Raw genomic sequence first — 22124 nt, 5'->3', positions numbered from 1 at the left:
AACTGACTCATATTTATGACCTTTGCAGTGTCCTGGGATCATGTGATCATCTTTTAAGACCTTCTGACAAACAAAGTCAATGGTGAGGCCAGGTCCACTTCACAACTGTGTTGTTAACAACTGCAGCGATTCACTTAACATCTGTGGCAAGATCTGTGGGGCAAAACACACTTAACAAATGTCTCAGTAATATAAATTTTCAGCTCAATTGTGGTTGTAAGTCGAGGACTACTTGTACTGTAACGTTAAACTTACGAATATTTTTAGTAGTAGAGCAAGCAAACAATCTGCATCTTTTCACTGTCAATTCCCGTTCCTTTAAAGTGGCAAGAACTTTATTACTAAACATGCAAAAAATACTTTTCAACTTATTTTCTAACTGTATGGAATGAAATGAAGAAAACAAAGAAGACCCCTCTTCCCGAGCTGCATTTTTATCAGTTAGAACTCAACTACTTCTACTTACAATTTCTGGACTGTGATTCATGAACAAGTGCATTGGCTTCTTCTTTCTCTCTGAAAGCAAAAAGAAAAAATATTGCAAAAATTATAAAAAGGAAATGTCAACAAAGGGCTACATCTAGGGCTAGAATAAATTATACCGAAAATAAAAACCCACAGCAGCTTTTAATTATATTTTACCTGTAGAAGACAAAATATCAACTAGATTCTAATCCTATAGAACTCAATATTCATTATACACCTTTCACAGTCTTCAAAAAACAGTAGTTAAAAGCGATTAGAACAAATTTTGGAAACGTAGGGATGCTTTTTCTTTCAAATACATTCAAGCTCATTGCAATTTCAACGTTCATTTCCCTGGAATGTCACAGGGAAAACCACTACATGCACAATTCTGATTTTTGTAGGTGTAAACATATCCCCGAATCTGAATACCTTTTCCAAGACCATCATGACCTATCTACCAAATGGTAGTCTGTGGCCTATTTCTTGAATGCTGGTTTCTTTGCTGTCACTAGATGATCTTAGAAGAAAAAAATAATCCACTACTCCAGTATCTTTATTGTCAATTCTAAGGCTGATTGCTGAACCTTTTGTCAAGTTTGGTTTTCTGTATATTTTAGTTCCATTTTTTCATTATGCTCCTTGACTTTCTTTACTAGAGCTTGTAGAAGATCACTTGCATATTTGACTATAGGAACAGTGTCATCAGCTTTGGATGACCCTGCTGGGATTATATATTCTTGAAATATATCCCGAGTATTATTTACTCATCCTTCCCAGAAATAGCTCCTTGTCGCAAGGAGGCAGCATGGGAGAATTTGAGGGCATATGGCACACAGGGATGAAAAAGTATTCTTACTTGTCATAACTGCTTAAGAGAGAAAGCGGGAATTAGGGAAGAAGGAAGGGAATGTATTACTCTTGATTAATTACAAAAACGACAAACAAACAAGTCATACTTTACTTCATTCCTTTACCATACCACCACTAACATTTTACATATACCCTCCAGCTTTTCTACAAATATTTAATTATAAGAGCTGAAAAATATAATTTATTTTATTCTGCTTTGTATACAGTATAAATGTACGTTTGTGAAGTAGGCACTGTTTTTATTATTGAGATGTGCAATTCAATATTCCAGTTATAATATTAATTTACCTTAAGATGTTCTCCACCAATTTTTTTCGTTTTGGAGGTCGCCCCCGTTTTTTTACTACCTTTCCAGGAATGTCTGGAATATTTTTGTGTATCTCCCATTCTCTGGAACACATTGAAATGTTACACAAAAGAGCTAAATACATAATAATGGGCCTGGTAAAGCAAGAAGGTAAGGAGTGATCATTGTCAATGAAAAGGATTGAAGTATCAACTGTGAGCCAAACTAGGGGACAATAACTCTAAAGAGGAGAAAGTACATAGCCAGATTTGGTGAAAGCTTATGTTGAGCACAACCCAACATTATGTTACATTAAAATATTTGCTTCCTTGGAAAAAAAGTATAGGTGCTCTCCCACTCAAATAGCAAGTTTCTTATGTGCTATGATAGACTGTGTTTGAAATTAGTTTCCTTAAAAGAACCAGAGTACATTAGTGGCTACAGCTGAACTTTAAATTAGGAAATACGGATTCTAGCTCTGCCATGGTTTCATTCATTTTTCACTCATTCAAGAATGAGCAGCCTTGGGATGGTAACTTTTCAAGCTTTAATTCCCAACATGGAACTGAAATGGAATTAAGAGTGGCCTATAATTCATAAGCTGTTGGGAAAATAAACAGACAAAATAGTAAAGAATTCTGAAAACTGTATTATTCTGATGATAAGGAATTTCATAAACATTTGTATCTTGTTGCCTTTGCAAAAATTGTTTCTTTTTAAATGTTTTTTCCTGGTATTCCAATCACCCTGTTTCCCTGCAGGCAAGAACAAATCTGTACCTGTCAGTAATTAGGTCTCCATTTGGTTTCACAGGTTCCTCTTTGTACATTCGCGTGCCATAAAAATACCAGTAGAGGGCACCATTACTATCCTCACCCAATGGTTCCACCCGGAGGCTGTCTGCATCCAAGCCCTGTGTTTGAAAGCACATACACATAAATGTAAGAGCTTACTTTCTTGTATTCATGTTACTCCTCACCACTGGCCTTTGGAGTAGCTATAGAGATTTCGATCTCGGCTTGCCCAAAAAATGATCAACTGTTAACTGACAATGAGATTTACGTGCTATAAACTATTCATGAGAAAGGAACTAATTTAAACCTGCTAATGCCTAACAAAAAGTGGCCTTTTATACCTTTAATAGTGAAGCAGCAGGTGGGTGCTCTCTCTTCAAGTGGCAGAATTCTAAAAGTTCCACAAAGGCAATACCAGGCTTCACACTGCAAGCAGGTGCATCTTTTTCTACCACAGTTAGGCAGTAACAAGAGAAGCCACACCTGCTTAACTTATCTCTCCAAGGCTTTGAAAGGGTCTCTCCTGACATAATGGTTGCCCTCAGAAGTCTGTTTTAGGGATTACTTCCACTGAGGCATTATGCCTAAGGAAACAGTCAGGTAGAAGTGGTTACATTTGTACTTTTTAAAAAAGACACTATTCTCAAAACTGGATTCCTACTGAAAAATGTACAAAGACACTGAAAATGTTCAATTCCATTTTTTTCATGCAGATTATTTTTAGAGGCAAAATTTTAAATGTTTCTAAATCAGCACCTGTGGATGTGATATCTAGCTAATAAACTCACTGTTATCTGTAGAATGTAGAAACATGCTGGACAAGTATTATAGCTCTCTTCCCCCCCCCCCCGACTCCCAAACAAACAAACATTCCTGTGTAGTTTATACCACTCTAGATGCCTCAAAGGCTACAAACCTCTAAATTAGTATTTGGGTAGGAAACAAATGCTATGCTCACATTTTTGCTTCTTCATTCCCTTCACTCTCACTATTTCATGCACAGGGTTTGGTACGATACTCCCCATTTTAATCAAGCCATGCCTTGTCATTTCATCTGATCTCCCAATACAGGATCAAATAAGTTTGCCTATTGCTACATTACAGCAAATTGGAAAATACGTTTTAAGCGCAAGTTAGAGCATATAAAATACAGCACTCATTCATGATCTTCCAAATTACATTCTGAAGCCACGGTGAGTTTATAAGCGGTATCTTAATACATAGGCCATTCAGGAACTGGCCTCAACAATGTTAGGGCATTAGAAATGGTATTAACTCACAAAAACAATTTTTCCAAAGAAAGTTGCTAAATATCTTCAAAAGCTATGTCTCTTCATGCAGATGTTATTAATTAATTACACAGTCAAAGGCTACAACTTTAACTTGACTCTACTTGCTATTACAACTCTAAAAACCGTTTAGATCTTTTTAAAAGACTCACTTAAGCTCTATGAGCATTAGCTACAATGACTGCTATACTAAAGAGAGTTCTTCAGGTCATTGGCATATCTCAATGGGTAACTAGCTATCAAGGACAATAGCAGTTCAATCTCCTCAATTCAAACCAGATTATTAATATGTTTCACCTCCCTCACCCTGGGAGAGTTCATGTATATATTGGGTCATTTTTTTTCAAACATCTTTATAGTATCGTATAATTAATATATTAATTATATACGGTACTATAAAGATGTTTGAAAAAAAATGACCCAATACATACATGAAAAAATATAATTAAAAGACAGGAACGAGATTCCCAGGTACTTTCATTACTAATCATATACAATGGAGGATGCAAAACTCTGTTGCAATGGAGTTTATCTGATAATCCCAAAGAATGTTATCTTAATCAAGGAAGGATCCTTGAGGGTCATTGAGACATTAAATCTCCTTCCTTTGACTAAAACAATATTTGGATACCAACACAAACCACTGAGCCAGCTAAATGCAGACCAGAAAGTAATAAAATAAAATAAACTATTACATTAGTATTTTAAAGCATAACTTAAATTTTAAATAATCAGAAAACACTTAAAAAAATTATAGTCACCTTCAGCTAAATTGTTCAACTTGGAAAATATTATACACCAAAAATAATCTTTAACGTTTTAAATAAGGTTATTAGCACAAAGGAACTTGGAACATTGTTATACTGTATGTGATGTGATGCTTAATGGCGGGAAATGTATATTACATTTTCAATGTTCCTCATCCAGCATCTGTCATCATCCAACATACCTTAAGCAGGTCAAAAACATCATCTGCATCAAGTCGGTAATCACAAAGACGATGTAGTATCTCCACCCGAGTACGTAAGGGAAGTTCCTGAAAAGTACATTCTCGCAGGGGGTTGGGTTTTCCTTCTTCCAACTCCCAGCGATAATTGATTATATCTTCAAGATAGCCATGAAATGTCTGGGTTCTAATAAAGATAACAAATGGCCATACAATTACTATTTAACAGAATTTGACTATCCATCATTTCACAGATGATTGCACACAGAAGGCAAGGAAGATACTTCCAGGTTAGTCCTGTTCCTTGGCAAAATTAAACAGCATGTTTCACAATTTTTTTTGCAGAATAATTTATCTAAAGCATGATAAAACGTGTTTATCTTTAAGGAAGCAGAACAATCTAAAGCTCAAACAAACTATTTGATAAACTGAAGTTACCAATGATAAGTGACTTATTGCACAGTCTATAATTAAAGAAAAAAATCAGTGAAAATATTTAAATTTATATAATGATTAAAACTAATTATCTTAAGAATTAAACTATTTGATTCCTCTACATATTATATCTATTAATGAATTTTGACTTTGGGATGCAAAATAAGTAAGCCAAAAAAATAAATGATAACAATTCAAGGAAAATAAGATATTGTTTATTATAAGAGATAAAATACTAAAATATTGTAAATACTGGGATACCAAGATCTTAGATACCTAAAAGAGCTAAAATTACAGATTGACATATCTCTTAAATATTCTCCTTACTGAATGCTAATCTACCTAAAAAAACATAGTTAAACTTTGACTTACTGTAATATGTTATTACACACACACACACACACACATACTTCCTTCTTATAATCATATGACTTTAGGAGAACATATTAAATTTAAAAAGTATTTTAGTACAATTTATAATACCTACTGTGTTTTTCTGTAAATTAAATCTATAGCTCTCTCTAGTTTTATTTTTCAGGATAAAATAAGTAACTTCTGAGATTTCTTTCATCTAAGCTCACTTTTGCTATCAAAATCAAGATCTGAGAGCAAGCAGTGGGCTTTCCCTTTTTAAATTATTGAACAGATACCGGTAGATGTTTGACTTAATTAAATAAACAGATGTGCTGTTGTCTTTAGTTTGGCTCCTAGAACTAATCTATGATATTAAAACGACCTATTTAGTTTTTATTACAATATATGGACTACAGCATAGGTATAATTAATTAGCAGGACATCTCCATAATTTTTCAAATAAAACTAAATCAAATAGAACTTTCCATCATTTCTGCAATTCTCAGAAATATCACTATATAAAATGAATTAATCTGGACCAAACCTCTATTATATTAGTAATGTTTATTCAATGGTGACCAGTCAAAATGTTTCCTTTTCTTCTCTTTTAAATCTTCTAGTAGTGGCTTGAACATGCTGAATTTCCAAATGCATCCAAATCAGAGAAACATTGTCTGCACAAGTATGATTAACTTTAAGTTTATATAACAGGATCAATCAAATAAAAGCAGCTGAAGAATTACAAAGTATATTTAGTATGTGGCAGAAAGGAATAAATTCACATTTTCAGCTATCTTCTCCAAATATCTGCTATTTTTTCATCAGAACAAAACTAGATAATGAGAGAAGGTGCTAAATAGATTTTCTTTTAATTCTTAAGTCCTATAATATTAAATATTAGAGTCAGCTTTTGAGTCTCAAGAAGTGCAACATAGAATTGAAATTTTAAATTTACTCTTTCATCTAAGTAAAATAATTTATATTTTATAGGCAGTCCTACATTATTACTAAACTTCATTTTCACAAAAATGAAAGAGTCATGCTTCCATTTTCAGAGGATGATAAAAAACTGGATTTTATATCCTCTGAAACTGCTGACATCAGCAAACCAATTAAGACACTCCAGATGATTTCCTCAAATTTCTAAACCCTCAGTGATAAATGACACACATCCTTTCTGAAGCTACTAGTTACGGGGTCATCAGTGTGACTGATGTAAAAAGAAATCTAATTATAGGACAATTTTTAACTTGGAATCTTGTGTAACCAATTAATTAAAACATTGCTTCCATGTATTAGAATAGCATTAACTGCCCCACCCCCTTGATCAAATTGCAAACTATTTATGTATTGTTCTTAGTTGTACCTGGAGCATCAATTAATGAACATTTATTTTAATTAAATGTGTTTTTAAATCCAATTAGTTGATTAAATTTAAATTATATTATAAAACTGCATGAACAAACAAAAATGCAGAAAGAAAAAAGAATTTGCAATATATTGCAACAATCAATTACAAGAAATGAGTATATATATTAATCAAATATGTTCAATAGTGCTTTAAAAAATCACCTCCCCCCATTTTAGTAATTCCTAAGAAAAAGCACATCCTTTTGTTAACTTTTTAATAATCTTTTAATTTTTCCCACATTTTATAAGAGCAAGTTTTAATCAATTGAGGTAGGAAGGACTAAGAAAGACAATAGCTCAATGATTGTGAGTTGCCTTTATTTTTATTAAAAAAAATAACATTTAAACACATTGCTTTCATATAAAAACCATTTCAGAGGTTTCTACTGGTATAGAAAAAAATCTTAATTCAAAGAATATATCCCTTTAAATTAGAAGAAGATACATATAACATGTCTCTCTCTGAAGTAAGAGTGTTTTTCAAGTTGACAACCATGGTCAAAAATGCTTTATTCTGATGTGCTTGGCAATATTCTTTAGTAATTAGACTACAAGGAGTTTAAATGACCTAAGACAGATATCATTAGTAGGTCAGCAGAAGCAACAACTGAATCAGGAAAAGGGGGAAAAAAATCTAAGGAATGGTTAATACTCTCTTCCCTACAGCAGTCCATCAAGCTTTGTCAAAAATACTCCAACTTGCTTGTGATTAAGGTCATCTGAGTTACTGCCACAGGTCTGGCCTCAAAGAGCAACAACGGAGTTATTTGCTTATGAGGGGGGAGTTCAAAAGAAAAGTCTTATAAAACAGCTCTAATACCTTAACTTATAATGTTAAGTTACCTGGTGTCTGCAGAGAAAAAGAAAAATGAAACGAGCTGACATGAATGAAGAAAGCAATTTCTGTCCCATAACCAGGCCTGGACCCTGACTGGATGGGGTCTAGATCAGGGGTCCCCAACCCTTGGGCCATGGCCTATTTGCAACCAAGCTTCTGAATGTAAATCACAAGATGCTGCAACATTCCAGCTGATCCGTGCTTCTTCTGGGCTCAGCAGAAACGCCAGGATCAGTGCTGCTTTCCAGCTGGAGCCTGGCGCTGATTCTGGCACTTCCACTGAGCCTAACAGCCCCGAAGAAGCGCCGATCAGCTGGAAAGTGGCATTGATCCTGTTGCTTCCATTGAGCCCTGACAGCCTTGCAGCTCCAGCCATCTCGCTCAGGCTGTGCAGTGCTGCCACCGGTTCAGCTCATTCCCCTCCCCCGCTATCACTTTTCTAGGATGGTTGCGTACCACCTGCCAGGTGCCAATGTACCACAGGTGGTACCCGTACCACTGGTTGAAAAGCCCTGCACTAAAGCATCCCTTATGGTCACATGATCAAAATCCAGGCACTTGACAATCAGCATGTATTTATGACAGGTGCAGTGTCCCAGGGTCATGTGATCATCATTTGTAATTTTCCCAGCTGGCTTCTGACAAGCAAAATCAATGGGGGGAAGCCAGATTCACTTAACAACTACATGATTCACTTAACTGCAGTGATTTACTTAACAACAGTGGCAAAAAGGTCATAAAACAGGGCAAAATTCACTTAACAACTGCCTTGCTTAGCAACAGAAAGTTTGGCTCAGTTGTCATTGTAAGTTGAAGACTACCAGTACTTCATCATATATATTGTATATTTCCAACATATACACTCATTCACGTATTCATTCATTTATGGCTTACTCACTAGATAGAGGAAATCTTGGCAAACCAAATGTTGGATTCATAAACATTTTCACTATTTCTTTTTGTTCTACAACGCTCTTCGTCTAAACTATTCTGTCACCATGAGATAGTAATGCTGGAACACAATTGCCAGGGCATATATCAGGCTGATTCTTTAACTAGTAAAAGTCCAGATAGAGTAGTTTAGAAAAATCAACTATCAACCCATAAATATTTGAAAACTGCCTAGATTTTCAAGTGAACACTGCCACTTACTAAAAGAATGAAAAAGATCTCTTTCATCTTGCCTCTCCATTATTTATCCTGTTAAACAGCAGCAAAGAAGCCTGTAATTGAGCTGTATTACAATGGTACAGAATGTACAAGCAAGAGAAATCACACATACCTGTTACTTTGAACTGAATTAACAATTTCCTTTCAGACTTAGGCCTAAGTGTAAGCATAAAGTTTTTTTATTTGCATAACATTAAACAGGGAAAAGCCAACTAACAATAGCAGGTATCTGAGGAGACTTAGCGTAGGCTCTGTGCTATTTATCATACACATAATAATTATCTTTTCAGATCTTTCAAAATATTAATTTACTCGTCTGCTGGATAATTATGGACCAAAATCAGTGGAATTGTTGAATAATTAAAGAAAAAAAGCTGCAAACAGTGGTATTTAGCATATAGCAAGGTTCAATATGTTGCTAAATTAATCTCACCAGAGACAAAAGAATATCAAAGCAAGTGTGCTTGTGTGTTGTGTGTATGTAAAATTAGCTCCAATAAAAGATTTCTAGTCTAAGTATTGCTCCAAGAGTTACAACTACAACTGGTATAAGAACAGATTTCTTTTCAATAAGCATTCAATTTCAATCTGCAAGTCCAAGTATTTCAATATTTTTTCCAATTGTTTTTTCTCAATCCTCTAGCATCACCTGAGATGTCAAAATCAATGAACCAGATTTTATTCTTTTCATAACTATTCTATCAGGCGTTATTGTTACAATAAATTCCACAGCACAACTGAGCCAAACTTATGCAACATCTGTCTGTTCACAGACTGTAAATGGAAGATCAGGAACAGGGGAACGCCTTACATTTGTTTGTTTGTCTAGTTGTCTAATTCTAAATAACTAGAACTAAAAGAAGCTTCTTGAAAGCATCCAAATATTTCAGATATGAATCTGAAAGCAACAGACAAAATCAAAGTAAAACAATAGTTCTACACAGACTCTAGAAGAAGAAAAAAGTTAGAATTCTCTTTATATTTTTTTAGAAGTCTGCAAAAGGCTTACTTATTTTTTCCAGAAGCATACAATTTGGGGGGGAGAACATTTCTGAATTCTATATATGAATCTGTAGAATGAGACTACTCACGTAATATCACTGCGCTGGTAGCAGCCCTGAAGAAGACTAGCAATCAGGTCACTGATGAACTCCACATCATCATTGTAAAGAGCTGCTTCAAGTTCCTAATGAGAAAAAGAATGATTAAATAAATTCTTAAAATCCTTGCTGGCTGTTGAAAAAGGATTGGGCAATTACATACAATTACAATAATTAGCATAAGAATCATAATTTTCATCGTTTCTACACTTTGTACAGCATTTTTGCATCCTCAGTATCACTTATTTGGTACCTCCTAAATGGTGGGATACAAGCAATAATATGCTGGACTGCAAAGTAGTTTCTAGATAAAATAGTTTGGATAAAAGAGCATAAGCATTCTTGGGGTAAACCTAAATTTTGGTTGCATTAATGGCACACTGGCCAAAATGTGCCAAAATTGACAGGTACACCTTTACCATTAGCAGGAAATGATGAATTGGCACAAGTATGATTAAGGTGGCAACATAGCAAAACTTTTAACTTACTAACATTTTTACATTAAAACCTTGATTGACAAAAGACACAATAGGCAAACTCAATTTTTCTTTGGCTGCTGATATGTTGTTGAATATAACAGAATGGGAGATGAATTATGGTAAAGAGGAAGATTTAACATACAACACAAAAAATGTGGACATGCTGTATAGGTGAAACTAACAGAAAGATCTTAAATGATATAAAAGACGATAGACATACCTTGTGGAGTACAATTGATGAATATATACAAAGAAGTGAAAATTTAAGTTACGTTATGAACACAAGGGCCAAAATGTATGTCAGAACCTACAGTATGAACTGATGTCATTTTAGACTAGGAATGCATAGTTGTTATGTCAGTTAACTTTGATAATGAAAGAACTACAGATAAATTTTAGGACAATGCACTTCATTCTGAAGGAATGTGACTTGAATGAATTAATGGATAACTAAGAACAAAAATTTTTTAAAAGTGGTTCGGCAATTCAGAGATCTGAGTCTGAATAAAAATGCTGAAAATTTGATGAGTATTTGTTTAGAAAAAGATCTGTATGTTTTAAATGCACAGTTTATCTATTCATGTCATACATGACAAAGAAAGGAATATAATTCCAAAAGCATTAATAATCTGATTTTTTATAAGAGGCAAACTTGAGAGAATTAGTGAAAGATCACAAAAGTGAGAGATTGTGAATATACAGCAGACTGTTTGGTGGCAACATCAAGAAAAAAACCTGGGAGAAAAATGATAATTGAAGAAAAAAAGCAATTGAAACAAGAATGAAAATAGAAGGATTGCAAAGAAAGAAAATCTGAATATTACATGCAAAGTACAGTGAGGGGAAAAAGTATTTGATCCCTTGATGATTTTATACGTTTGCCCACCGACAAAGAAATGATCTATCTACATGGTAAGTTTATTTTAACAGTGAGAGACAGAATAACGACAAAAAAAAAGTTATAAATTGATTTGCATTTTAATGAGTGAAATAAGTATTTGACCCCTTTGCAAAACATGACTTAGTACTTGGTGGCAAAACCCTTGTTGGCAATCACAGAGGTCAGACAGTTTCTTGTAGTTGGCCACCAGGTTTGCACACATCTCAGGAGGGATTTTGTCCCACTCCTCTTTGCAGATCCTCTCCGAGTCATTAAGGTTTCAAGGTCGACGTTTGGCAGCTAGAACCTTCAGCTCCCTCCACAGATTTTCTATGGGATTACGGTCTGGAGACTGGCTAGGCCATTCCAGGACCTTAATGTACTTCTTCTTGAGCCACTCTTTTGTTTCCTTGGCTGTGTGTTTTGGGTCACTGCCATGCTGGAATACCCATCCACAACCCATTTTCAATGCCCTTGCTGAGGGAAGGAGGTTCTCACCCAAGATTTGATGGTACATGGCCTCATCCATCGTCCCTTTGATGCAGTGAAGTTGTCCTGTCCCCTTAGCAGAAAAACAATCCTAAAGCGTAATATTTCCACCTCCATGTTTGACGGTAGGGATGTGTTCTTGGGATCATAGGCAACATTCCTCCTCCTTCAAACACAGCAAGTTGACTGGATACCAAAGAGCTCGGTTTTGGTTTCATCTGACCACAACACTTTTACCCAGTTCTCCTCTGAATCATTCAGATATTCATTGGCAAACTTCAAACGGGCCTGTACATGTGCTTTCTTGAGCAGGAGGACCTTGTGAGCACTGTAGGATTTCAGTTCTTCATGGCATAGTCTGTTACCAATTGTTTTCTTGGTGACTATGGTCCCAGCTGCCTTGAGATCATTGACAAAATCCTCCCATGTAGTTCTGGGCTGATTCCTCACCGTTCTCATGATCATTGAAACTCCACGAGGTAAGATCTTGCATGGAGCACCAGATCAAGGGAGATTGACAGTTATTTTGTGTTTCTTCTATTTGTGAATAATCGCACCAACTGTTGTCACCTTCTCACCAAGCTGCTTGGTGATAGTCTTGTACCCCATTCCAGCCTTGTGTAATTCTACAATCTTGCCTCTTTTGACATCTTTGGACAGCTCTTTGATCTTGGCCATGGTGGAGAGTTTGGAATCTGGTTGATTGCTTTTGTGGACAGGTGTCTTTTATACAGGTAACAAGCTGAGATTAGGAGCACTCCCTTTAAGAGAACGCTCCTAATCTCAGCTTTTTACCTGTATAAAAGATACCTGGGTTTTGCCACCAAGTACTAAGTCATGTTTTGCAAAGGGGTCAAATACTTATTTCACTCATTAAAATGCAAATCAATTTATAACTTTTTTGAAATGCGTTTTTCTGGATTTTTATTGTTGTTATTCTGTCTCTCACTGTTAAAATAAACCTACCATTAAAATTATTGACTGATCATTTCTTTGTCAGTGGGAAAAGATACAAAATCAGCAGGAGATTAAATATTTTTCCCTCATTGTATTAGACATCTCAGACATCACAAGGTCATAATATATTACTATTTTACATTAGGCAACATATTTTTGCTTTCATTAACTGTCAATAAAATCATTTTAATTTATTAATTATTGTTCCATTATTGCATATGAATAAATGCGGTCCATCAATCAGTACATTTTATATAATGTGGCCCACAGATACATTTGAGTTTGATATCCTTGGATTAGAAGACAGAATCTCCTAGCATAATTAATCGAAATGGACATATGGAAAGATGATTTGAAAAATGAAATCACAAATACTCTGAAAATATCAAAAATTATAAGGCTCAAAGTATAGGTGGTGTTAACTAGAAAGGTATGTATTTAAAATTAAATGCTGCCTGACCCCAGATTACCATAGGTAATTTACTTTATAAAATGAAAGATAACAAAATGAAAAATCACACTTCTAGAATGAAGAAATACAATGCTCTCCAAAATATTAATTTATGGTTACTTGTAGAGTGCCTTGTGTTATTTGTTTAATTCTGTATGAGGACTATTTCTATGCCTGATGATTGAAACAAAGTTGTTACTATATTCTTATACAAAGGCAATGGCAACAGTGAATACAAAAGCTGCAAGGTGGCTAAATTAAGTGTGTCTGAAAAGCTTCACAAATCTGAATTGAAAGTATATGTGGGGAAAATAAGCCAAATTTGGGAAATGCAATGCAACTTTATGCCAAACAAGAGGTACACAGATCAGGTTTTTTTCTCTTCATGAAGAATGAGCTTGTAGTGCATTCGCTAGTAATAGCATAGCAGTAACATATAGATTTATATATCGCCCATACAGCACTTTCTGTGCAGTTTACAATGTCAGCATTATTTGCATATTGCCCCCAACAATCTGGATCCTCATTTTACCAACATCAGAAGGATGGAAGGCTGAGTCAATCTTGAGCCCTATCAGGATCGAACTCTAGGCTTTGGGCAGAATTTGCCTGCAATACTACACCATATTTATTTAAACTGAAAATTATAGATGTTAATATATGAATAGATTTGAACTGTGCTTGTTTTGAATGAATATGGAATTGAAGGTGGTTCTGAATAATACAATAATAGATTAAATTTATATGCTGTCCAACTCCTAGCAACTCTGGACAGTTTCCATATTGTTAAAAACATTTCAAAGAAAGTTTGAAACAAAGGAACAAAGATGGCAGACGAAATAAACCCAGATGGGAACAAGGAAAAAGAAGAAAAGGGATGTCCACTGTCTAACCAAAAGCCTGTGAAAAGAGCTCTCTGAAATGCCAGTAAGGTAGGGATTTCAAATTACAGAGGAAATCTCATTTCAGAGGGGGATGAATAGAGAAAGTGTGCTTCTTGGATCTGAAAAGGTGGCATTGTTTAATTGATGGAACAAATGTGACACAAGTGGTATAACATGGAAAAAAATGCATGAAAATAAATGGAATGTTTAGTGAAAGTTCAGCCACCAAGCAGAGAATAAGATACCCGTGTATGTTTATGATTGCTTGCATACTTATGGATAAATATATAAAGAATGCTTGTAGCCATATGCATTGGTTGAGAATATGCAATAACATAATTCTGCAAGCAGTTTATGCTGCATTATTGCTGGAGAACCTGATCTGATTATATGACAGAAAAGATGTAGCTAAAAATAAATATATCAAAGACCATCTTTACATTTGCCAGCAAAAATGGGGTAAGCAAAAACAAGCTATGCATAAATGTTGAATAATTAGAGTGGGTGAATCTACTTTGGCAGATTGTTTACAAGAAAGTGGTTGGAAAAAAATTTAAGAAAAGAATATGTTTCTACTTACTTTGTTACATAGAAATGAGAATTGATTTGACAGAGGGAATAATAAAACAAAAAGTAAAAAATAAACAAATTGGTAATCAATTAATACGTACAAAATATAAAAATGAGTAGTGTATTTTTCCATCTGTAAGATGCACTCTTGTATAAGATGCTCTGGCATGTGAGTTTCTCCTGCCGATCAGCTATTCAGCGAAGCGCCAAACAGCTGATCTGGCAAATCCAGAAGTTCGGCCCATCGACAATCTTGCCCCCTCCCCAGTTAGTGGCAAGCCCACAGGGGCTCGACACCTGCACCAGGCGGCACGGCAACCCACACAGGCATGCCCTGGGCTGTGGAGGTTACCATTATTTTTCCATGTATAAGACGCTGCACTTGTATAAGACGCACCTGATTGTTGAACAGAGTATTTGCAGGAAAAAAATAGCGTCTTATACACAGAAAAATACTGTAATTAATGTCAAAGAAAGATGTCAAGATGTACAAGAATTGAAACAGAATCAATTTGCAGATCAAATGCAATGACTTGAGAAGTAAAAATAGACCAAGAAGGTTCTGGGTGGATGGTGTTGATGAGATTCTGAAAAAAGAGGGGCATGAACTGTGAAAAACAGAAAACAATACATGAATATATTAAGATGGATGAAGAAATAAAAAAATTATTTATAAGGATAGAATGCAATGGAAAGTATAGTGAATGCTCTAAATAGATTTGGTTAGTGTTTTTTCTTTTTTCCTCTTATTGCTTGCCCTATTTTACTTTTTTTACTGTTTTTCTGTGTCTTGCATAATATTGCTTTACTTGAAAGAGATTAACATGAGAGGTATGTAAATTTGTTATTGTTGATATTAGTGCTTTATTATAAAATAGCTAGTTTGATAGAGGTTGAGGCACTTGGTTAGAAATCATGAGTTCTAGTCCCACCGAGGCACAAAAATCAGCTAGGTAACTGGCTGATGACTCTCTCTCAGCCCAACCCACCTCAGAGGTTTATTGTTGTGGGGAAAATAGGAGAAGGAAGGAGTATTAGTATTTTCACCACCTTGGGTTATGTATAAAAAACAATAAAAGTACAATTAAAAACCATAGATAATTATAATAAATTATTAGTACTAAGTATCTAAAGTTTTCACCTCATTTATCTTCAAATCAATAAAGTTTCTCTTGCATTATGTTTTTTTGTTGTTTTCATTTTGCCTTTCCAGTTTCCCATTTTAAACTTTGCTGTTTAAGGATGCTTTTTAGCATATACATGAACAAAAAACAGTTCATACATATCCTTTCCAAAATGACCCAAAGGTGCCTATTCACGAGGCAATTGGACTTCCTTGTTTTTCTTTTGAAGATGTTTCGCTTCTCATCCAAGAAGCTTCTTCAGGTTCTGGGATGAGAAGTGAAACTTCTTCAAAAGAAAAACATGAAAGTCCGGTTGCCTCGTGAAAAAGCACCTTTGGGATAACTATGTCCTGAATGACTGAGAATCCCTCTAGGGCAGTGATGGCGAACCTTTTAGAGCCTGAGTGCCCAAACTGCAACCCAAAACCCACTTGTGCATCGTCGAGTGCCGGGTGGGTTTGGTCCAATGGCTGGGTGTGGCCAATGGCTGGGCGTGGCTGCAGTGGTAATGGCAGACTGGGTGGGACTAAAAAGTTCAATCAATCAATTCTAACTTTGCAAGATCTTTTTTTTCCCCGTGAGAAGTTGAAATTGACTGATTGAACCTTTTTTTTTTTGCACACGGTGGCAGAGGCCTAAAGCGAAAAGGTTTTATAAAACCCAGCTGAAGGCCTAGGACTGGGGCGACGGCGTGTGTGCCCACAGAGAGGGCTCTGAGTGCCGCCTCTGGCACCCGTGCCATAGGTTCGCCGCCACTGCTCTAGGGCAGGGATCTCCAATTCCTGGGCCACAGCCTGTTAGGAACTGGGCCGCACAGCTGGAGGTGAGTGGCAGGTGGATGAGCAAGCAAAATCGAAACCACCACCACCACCACCACCACCACCACCACCACCATAGGTCCATGAAAAAACTGACTTCCACCAAACAGGTTCCTGGTGCCCAAAAGGTTGGGGATCGCTGCTCTAAGGAAATGTAATATGTACTCTTGAAAAACACCAAGGAAAAAACTCTAAAACTATCTGTATTATTCTGTGGCCAGACTTACTCCTGTTCTTTTCTTAGCTTATGGATACTGATGTATGTTTGCAGTTATTTATAAAGAATATTTAACGACAGATATTTGATTGCAGAAGTGCCACTGAAAAATATGGCACATATATGGTATATATAGGCTTTCGGTAAATCTGATTTTTAAAATAGAAAGTTCTAGGATTTAGGACATACTTGTAACTATGTGAGCAATATTTAAAATCTCAGAAACCATAAGTTTCTCACCCAGTGTCAGATGTCAGCTTTCAGTGCTTTTAAAAGTTATCATGTTCTGAGCATGATCAAAGTCAGAATGCTTACCTGCAACCGTAGTTCTTCAAGTGGTTATCTGTGCATTCATACAGATGGTTGGTGCACCTATGCACATCAGAATCTTCTAGAGCTGTGCAGGCCTTTTTAGCAGAAGCTCACTCTTTAGCACACATGCTCCTGGATATTGTTTCCTTCCGTCCCCTCAGTTTTTCAAGATCATCATAGCTGCTCTTAGGAAAAAAGGCTCCTTAGCAGAAGTATCTGCAGAGGGGAAGTTGTGTGAATTATGTAAATGGCCAGATGACCACTCAAAAACTACAGTTACAGTTATGCAACCTGTTTTTTTTTTCTTCTTCATGATCTTTGTGCATCAGGCATTTGACCCTCAACCATGCGGCCATGTTGACTGGAGTTCCTGTTTGGGGGGCTATAATGTGAATATGAATTTTCAATTGCCCAATAATTTTTGTAACTATTTTTAGTTACATTGTTTACTTTTGACTGTATGCTGTACAGAGTCATGATTGTTTGATTGGACAGCCATATAAAAAATAAATAGATAATCACAATAGTGGCATGAACGAAGTTTAATCACGTGAGATAAGTAGTCTTTCCTGGTAACATCAGAATGCACTCTTAATCTGACATGTTGAGTGAAAAAATATGATAGTGACTAAGTTATGATTTTATATGAAACAAGAAAACACCTGATATAAGAAAAGGAGTTGCAGGACCAAGAGTGGAGTTAAAAGAGGGATCAGCCTAGAATCCCTATGTAGCCACAAGTGGACTAAGTCCAACACCCCCCTTGAATTCCGTTGAACCTTATTTAACTCCAAGCAGGTGCTAACTGTTAGTTGAGAAGATTCCTGTGCATAGACTTTTTAACAATAAATCATTTTAATTGAACCTCCACATGTGGACCTGATCTTTCACACCTGACAGCTACAATAAAGGCTGCTGAAAAAATACTGGAGCCTGAATAGGTCTGAATATAAGGAATTTGAGTTAAGAATAGACATATTTCCTAATGACCCAGAAAATAGAGAAAAGAGCATATCTAATTATAAAAGTGAGTAGTCTGTCCATATAAAGGCCAAAATGTTATGCATTTTAAATGTATAGATAAATAAGGTATTTAAATGGAGTTCAGCAGAAACTAGGAAACATGATAGGAATAAAATTCTGAAACAATTTTAGGAAATAAATTTGACTCTGATGCTAAGCACCACTTTTCTATGTTAAATGTGAAAAAAAATAACTGTTAACAGTATATATATCATCGGCCTGACAAGCCAAAATGATTTAACAAGGAGAGCAGCATCAAAAGTCAACAGGCAATATGTATCTGTCAGAAGGTCCAACATTAGCCTGTAAGTATCGCTTATCAGAGACTGAGTGAGGGAACTTCATGCCGAATATGAGAATATAAATTTAATATTCTTTTTAGATTAGTGAACAAATATCAGAAAATGGGAGAAAACTGGATGATGAAAAATAGTAAAAAGTTGTTAAATACAGTAGGACTATAAGACAGTGAAACACTAAAAATCTGTAAGATAGTTTTTTGAGCAAACAAAGAGCTCAAAAGCTCAGAACAAATGACAACATCATAACTTTCATGATTATTAAGCGCATAAAAAATGTTCTTTCCTGCTAATTCTTTGGATGACAAATTTATCATATGTTACTAAATATCTCTATCTGTTCAGACATCCAAGTGAATAACTTTAATGATATTGGATAAAATAACTGGAGGAACAAATAAAAACAATACTGCTATTGATGCCAACCCAACCAAAAATACATGATTGGTCTTTTTAAAAGAATATTCAAGGAAGCAATAAGTAATAATGTTGGAGGACTTTAATTTTTCCCAACATCTTGCTGAGAGGTAGTATGCCAAGCATAATCTAGAAGTTCTTTCCCTTTCATGGAAGTCCTAACTTCTCCAGATGACATGGATTTAATTATTCATGGGGATTACATTCCAGTATACAACTATGGAAAACTGACAGCTTGAACCTGTAGGAACTGAAGGATTAAGTTTGAAGCCTTATTTTATCCAAAATAATACAGAATAAAGAAACATAAATTTTCTTAACTCCATTGCTGCAGTTCGCCGGCCTTTATTCTTTCTTTTCAGGGCATGTGCAATCTATGTTCAACACAGGCTTGATCATTCAATCTCCTGTAGGACTGCTGAACATCAAAAAGTGAAGTTTCCTTGGTTGTCTCAAAATTCAAAATGTTTCTTTCTCATTTCTGATGAGGAAATTATGTGCATTTGTTTCTAGAACAGACTTATTCATAAGCATTGAAGACTTGCTATTTAGTTTGTTGGTTACCGATCACCATGACAGCTCTTGACAGCTAACAGCTATTAAAAACATAATAATGGATAAAAAAATATCTGAAGTAAAAAAAAGTCTCTCTGGAGTTTTACAACTTCACAAGCTCCAACATTGATCCCATGCCTGGGAATATATCCATCTCTTCAGGGCTTTCCAAAAAAATAGTAGGGTTGGGGCTAATAACCTAATCTTAGAGGGAATGATCTTCCAACAGGGTGGCACTGCAACTGAAAAGGTCCTTTCAAAATTCCCCCAAGGTGAATGCTATGCTTGGTATTCTTGGGGTTCATTGACTGTTAAAATTCAGTGATGTATATGCCTCCTCATATTCAATATTTCTCCTGCCCATGTGATACTATAGAGGCTGTAATAAGTTTTGAATACTTGAAACCAGACTTTGATGATTTGTAAACCACCATCTTCCATTACTTGTGGAGTAATACATACTTATTTAATATATTATTATAACATTGTGGAATAATATATGCTTGTATAGCAGCAGTGTTTTTCAGGGATTACTAGTTCACTTAATGACTCTGGACTTGGTCTTCCATTCAAAAATCTGAGGGTCTTTTCCATCCATTCCAAATGAAACTGTGTTATTGAAATGCTACTTTCAGACTCCCCATTCACTAAGATACTAACGTTACTTTTCTTTATGAAGCAGGCATGGATTCACACTGCCATAGAATAGATACTGCACAGTCCAGCCACTCTGCATTCTCACTCAAGAACAAAACTTTGTGTAAATATTTATCACTCCTCCCTGTAAGACTCTCAAGTGTATGCTTGCTCATTTTCACTGTGGAAGAAGTCATATCAGGGAATATTAGAACAGGATGTTATAAATCACCTTGATTATTTAATTAAATAGATTTATATGGCAGCCCAATTCACACAGGGTGACTCCAAGGTAATTCAGTGATTACTGTGAAATGGGGATTGACAGTTCTTGCTGCATATATACAAAACGGTGAATGGATCAGAATCATGCATGGAAAGCAATGGACACCAATCCATTTACTAAGGATAACTAATTGTACTCCATATTTATCAAGTGCAAATATGTGAAACCATGGAAAGTAAGGTCACCTGTACCTTTTACTTCAATATGAAAAGAGGGCGCTTGCATTTATCATTCAACTTTTTGAAAGATACTTATTGACCAAAAGCAAGAAATAATCATTTGTTTATCTCTTTATTTGTTTATTTGCTGTCAAACTCCATCATGACTTTGCACTTGTTTTATAAATCTAGGACCATCAATTCGGCCATATATTTTGCAATTTCTTATTTCTGTCTCCCTAAAGTAAATAAAAAAGGGTCCTCTGATTAGTGCCACTTGCTACTACATGAGGAAAAAATAAATGTAAACCTCATACATTAGATGAAATTCATAAAAATGAAAAACTGAGGTGAGGTATCCAGGTACTCCTTCTGCTCAAGAAAGGAAATTTGTGGAAATTAATTGAAATGAAACTGAGGAGACAGGTGGGAACAAATGTGTGCTAGAGGTGACAGTTCTTCACAGCTCTAAAAAGTTCCAGTGTGGGCTCTGCAGAGGCACATCGTCCATGTGTGATGCACAGAGACTATGAAGAAGAACCAGAAGTAATTATAAAAACAAATTAAAACCAATTAAATTTGTATAATTTATATAGGCTGCATTTTTGATGGTACACAGACACTTTTCTTTTAGGATTGACAGCCATCCTTATAAACAGTTTTATATATTCAGTGCTGTCTCACAAGCAATGCATGCCTAAAGACAAATATTAAGAGTGCCAAGAAAGACCCAAGCAAAGCTTATATACACACATACACCTCAAGAAGCCATTAATTTGCACTCATTCCAATTTCTTTCACCATTTGTGGAGCTTCATATTAAAAATATGGAAGTATTCTCTTTTTGGTAGCTGGCTCTAAAGGCACAATTGTTTTTCCACCTCTGTTTTTAGCATTTATCCCACATGGTTGCGGGGGGGGGGGGGGGGTGTTCTTTTTGCACCACAATTGCCTAATTCTTATTGCAAAGCTAACAATGTTAATCAGCTGGATTTTCCCAAAGCCTGATGCTGATTAGGACTGAGAGGAAGTGATTGACCAGCTGGTGTCATTGCCTAAGGAAAGAGTAAAACCTGGCTGTCCCTACCCCCAGGCCACCATTTAACCACTATACCATGATGACACTCTTATTCTGCTGCAACTAGACTGCCTCATTTTTGGGGGGTATACTCCAGATGCTCCAGTTTACTCATATATTTGTCAGATAAAATAATGGGCAAATATATTCTGCTTTTTCTACTTTTCCCTGATGGATTCAGGAGAAAAAGAAAGATAGTGTGCACAGGGCTATTATTAATATAGCACTTATGAGTTATATTTCCATGCGTTCTTGTGGTTTGCTTGCTACTTTAATGCATGAGTTATTCAGCTCAATGCTCTCTCCAAGGGAATGCCAACATATTGGGGACATTTCAGGAAGGAAAAAGGAAAGGACCCAGAAATCTTTAAAATGTTTTCGAGAAACAAATTTTGAAAGCCCTCTTCATTATTAGGAAAGATGGCTAGAAGCAAAGGAAGCCCAATCAAATAAATCAGAGGTGTCAAACTGCTGGCCCATGGGCCAGATGCGTCATCTGGAAGCCGTGCCCACCCCACTGCCGGCAATGGC

The 22124-nt window shown here is 35.7% G+C and overlaps 1 protein-coding gene across 1 annotated transcript in view; it reads right to left on the bottom strand.

The window, feature by feature from the left end:
• The window catches only part of LOC120316783 (cat eye syndrome critical region protein 2), a 104611-nt gene that overhangs the window by 24638 nt on the left and 57849 nt on the right, over positions 1-22124 (bottom strand). Inside the window, exons 2-6 of the mRNA XM_039362857.1 lie at positions 9952-10046; positions 4657-4840; positions 2404-2537; positions 1627-1728; positions 467-516 (exon numbers count right to left, since the gene is read on the bottom strand). Coding sequence (XP_039218791.1) covers positions 467-516; positions 1627-1728; positions 2404-2537; positions 4657-4840; positions 9952-10046 — 565 coding nt within the window. The remainder of the gene's footprint in view (positions 1-466; positions 517-1626; positions 1729-2403; positions 2538-4656; positions 4841-9951; positions 10047-22124) is intronic.

This window comes from Crotalus tigris, unplaced genomic scaffold, assembly GCF_016545835.1.
Source record: "Crotalus tigris isolate CLP2741 ecotype Arizona unplaced genomic scaffold, ASM1654583v1 scf7180000017541.2806704, whole genome shotgun sequence".
In the NCBI taxonomy this organism is placed as follows: domain Eukaryota; kingdom Metazoa; phylum Chordata; class Lepidosauria; order Squamata; family Viperidae; genus Crotalus; species Crotalus tigris.
Note: the sequence above shows the minus strand (reverse complement) of the source record. Positions and strands in the feature narration are given on the sequence as shown.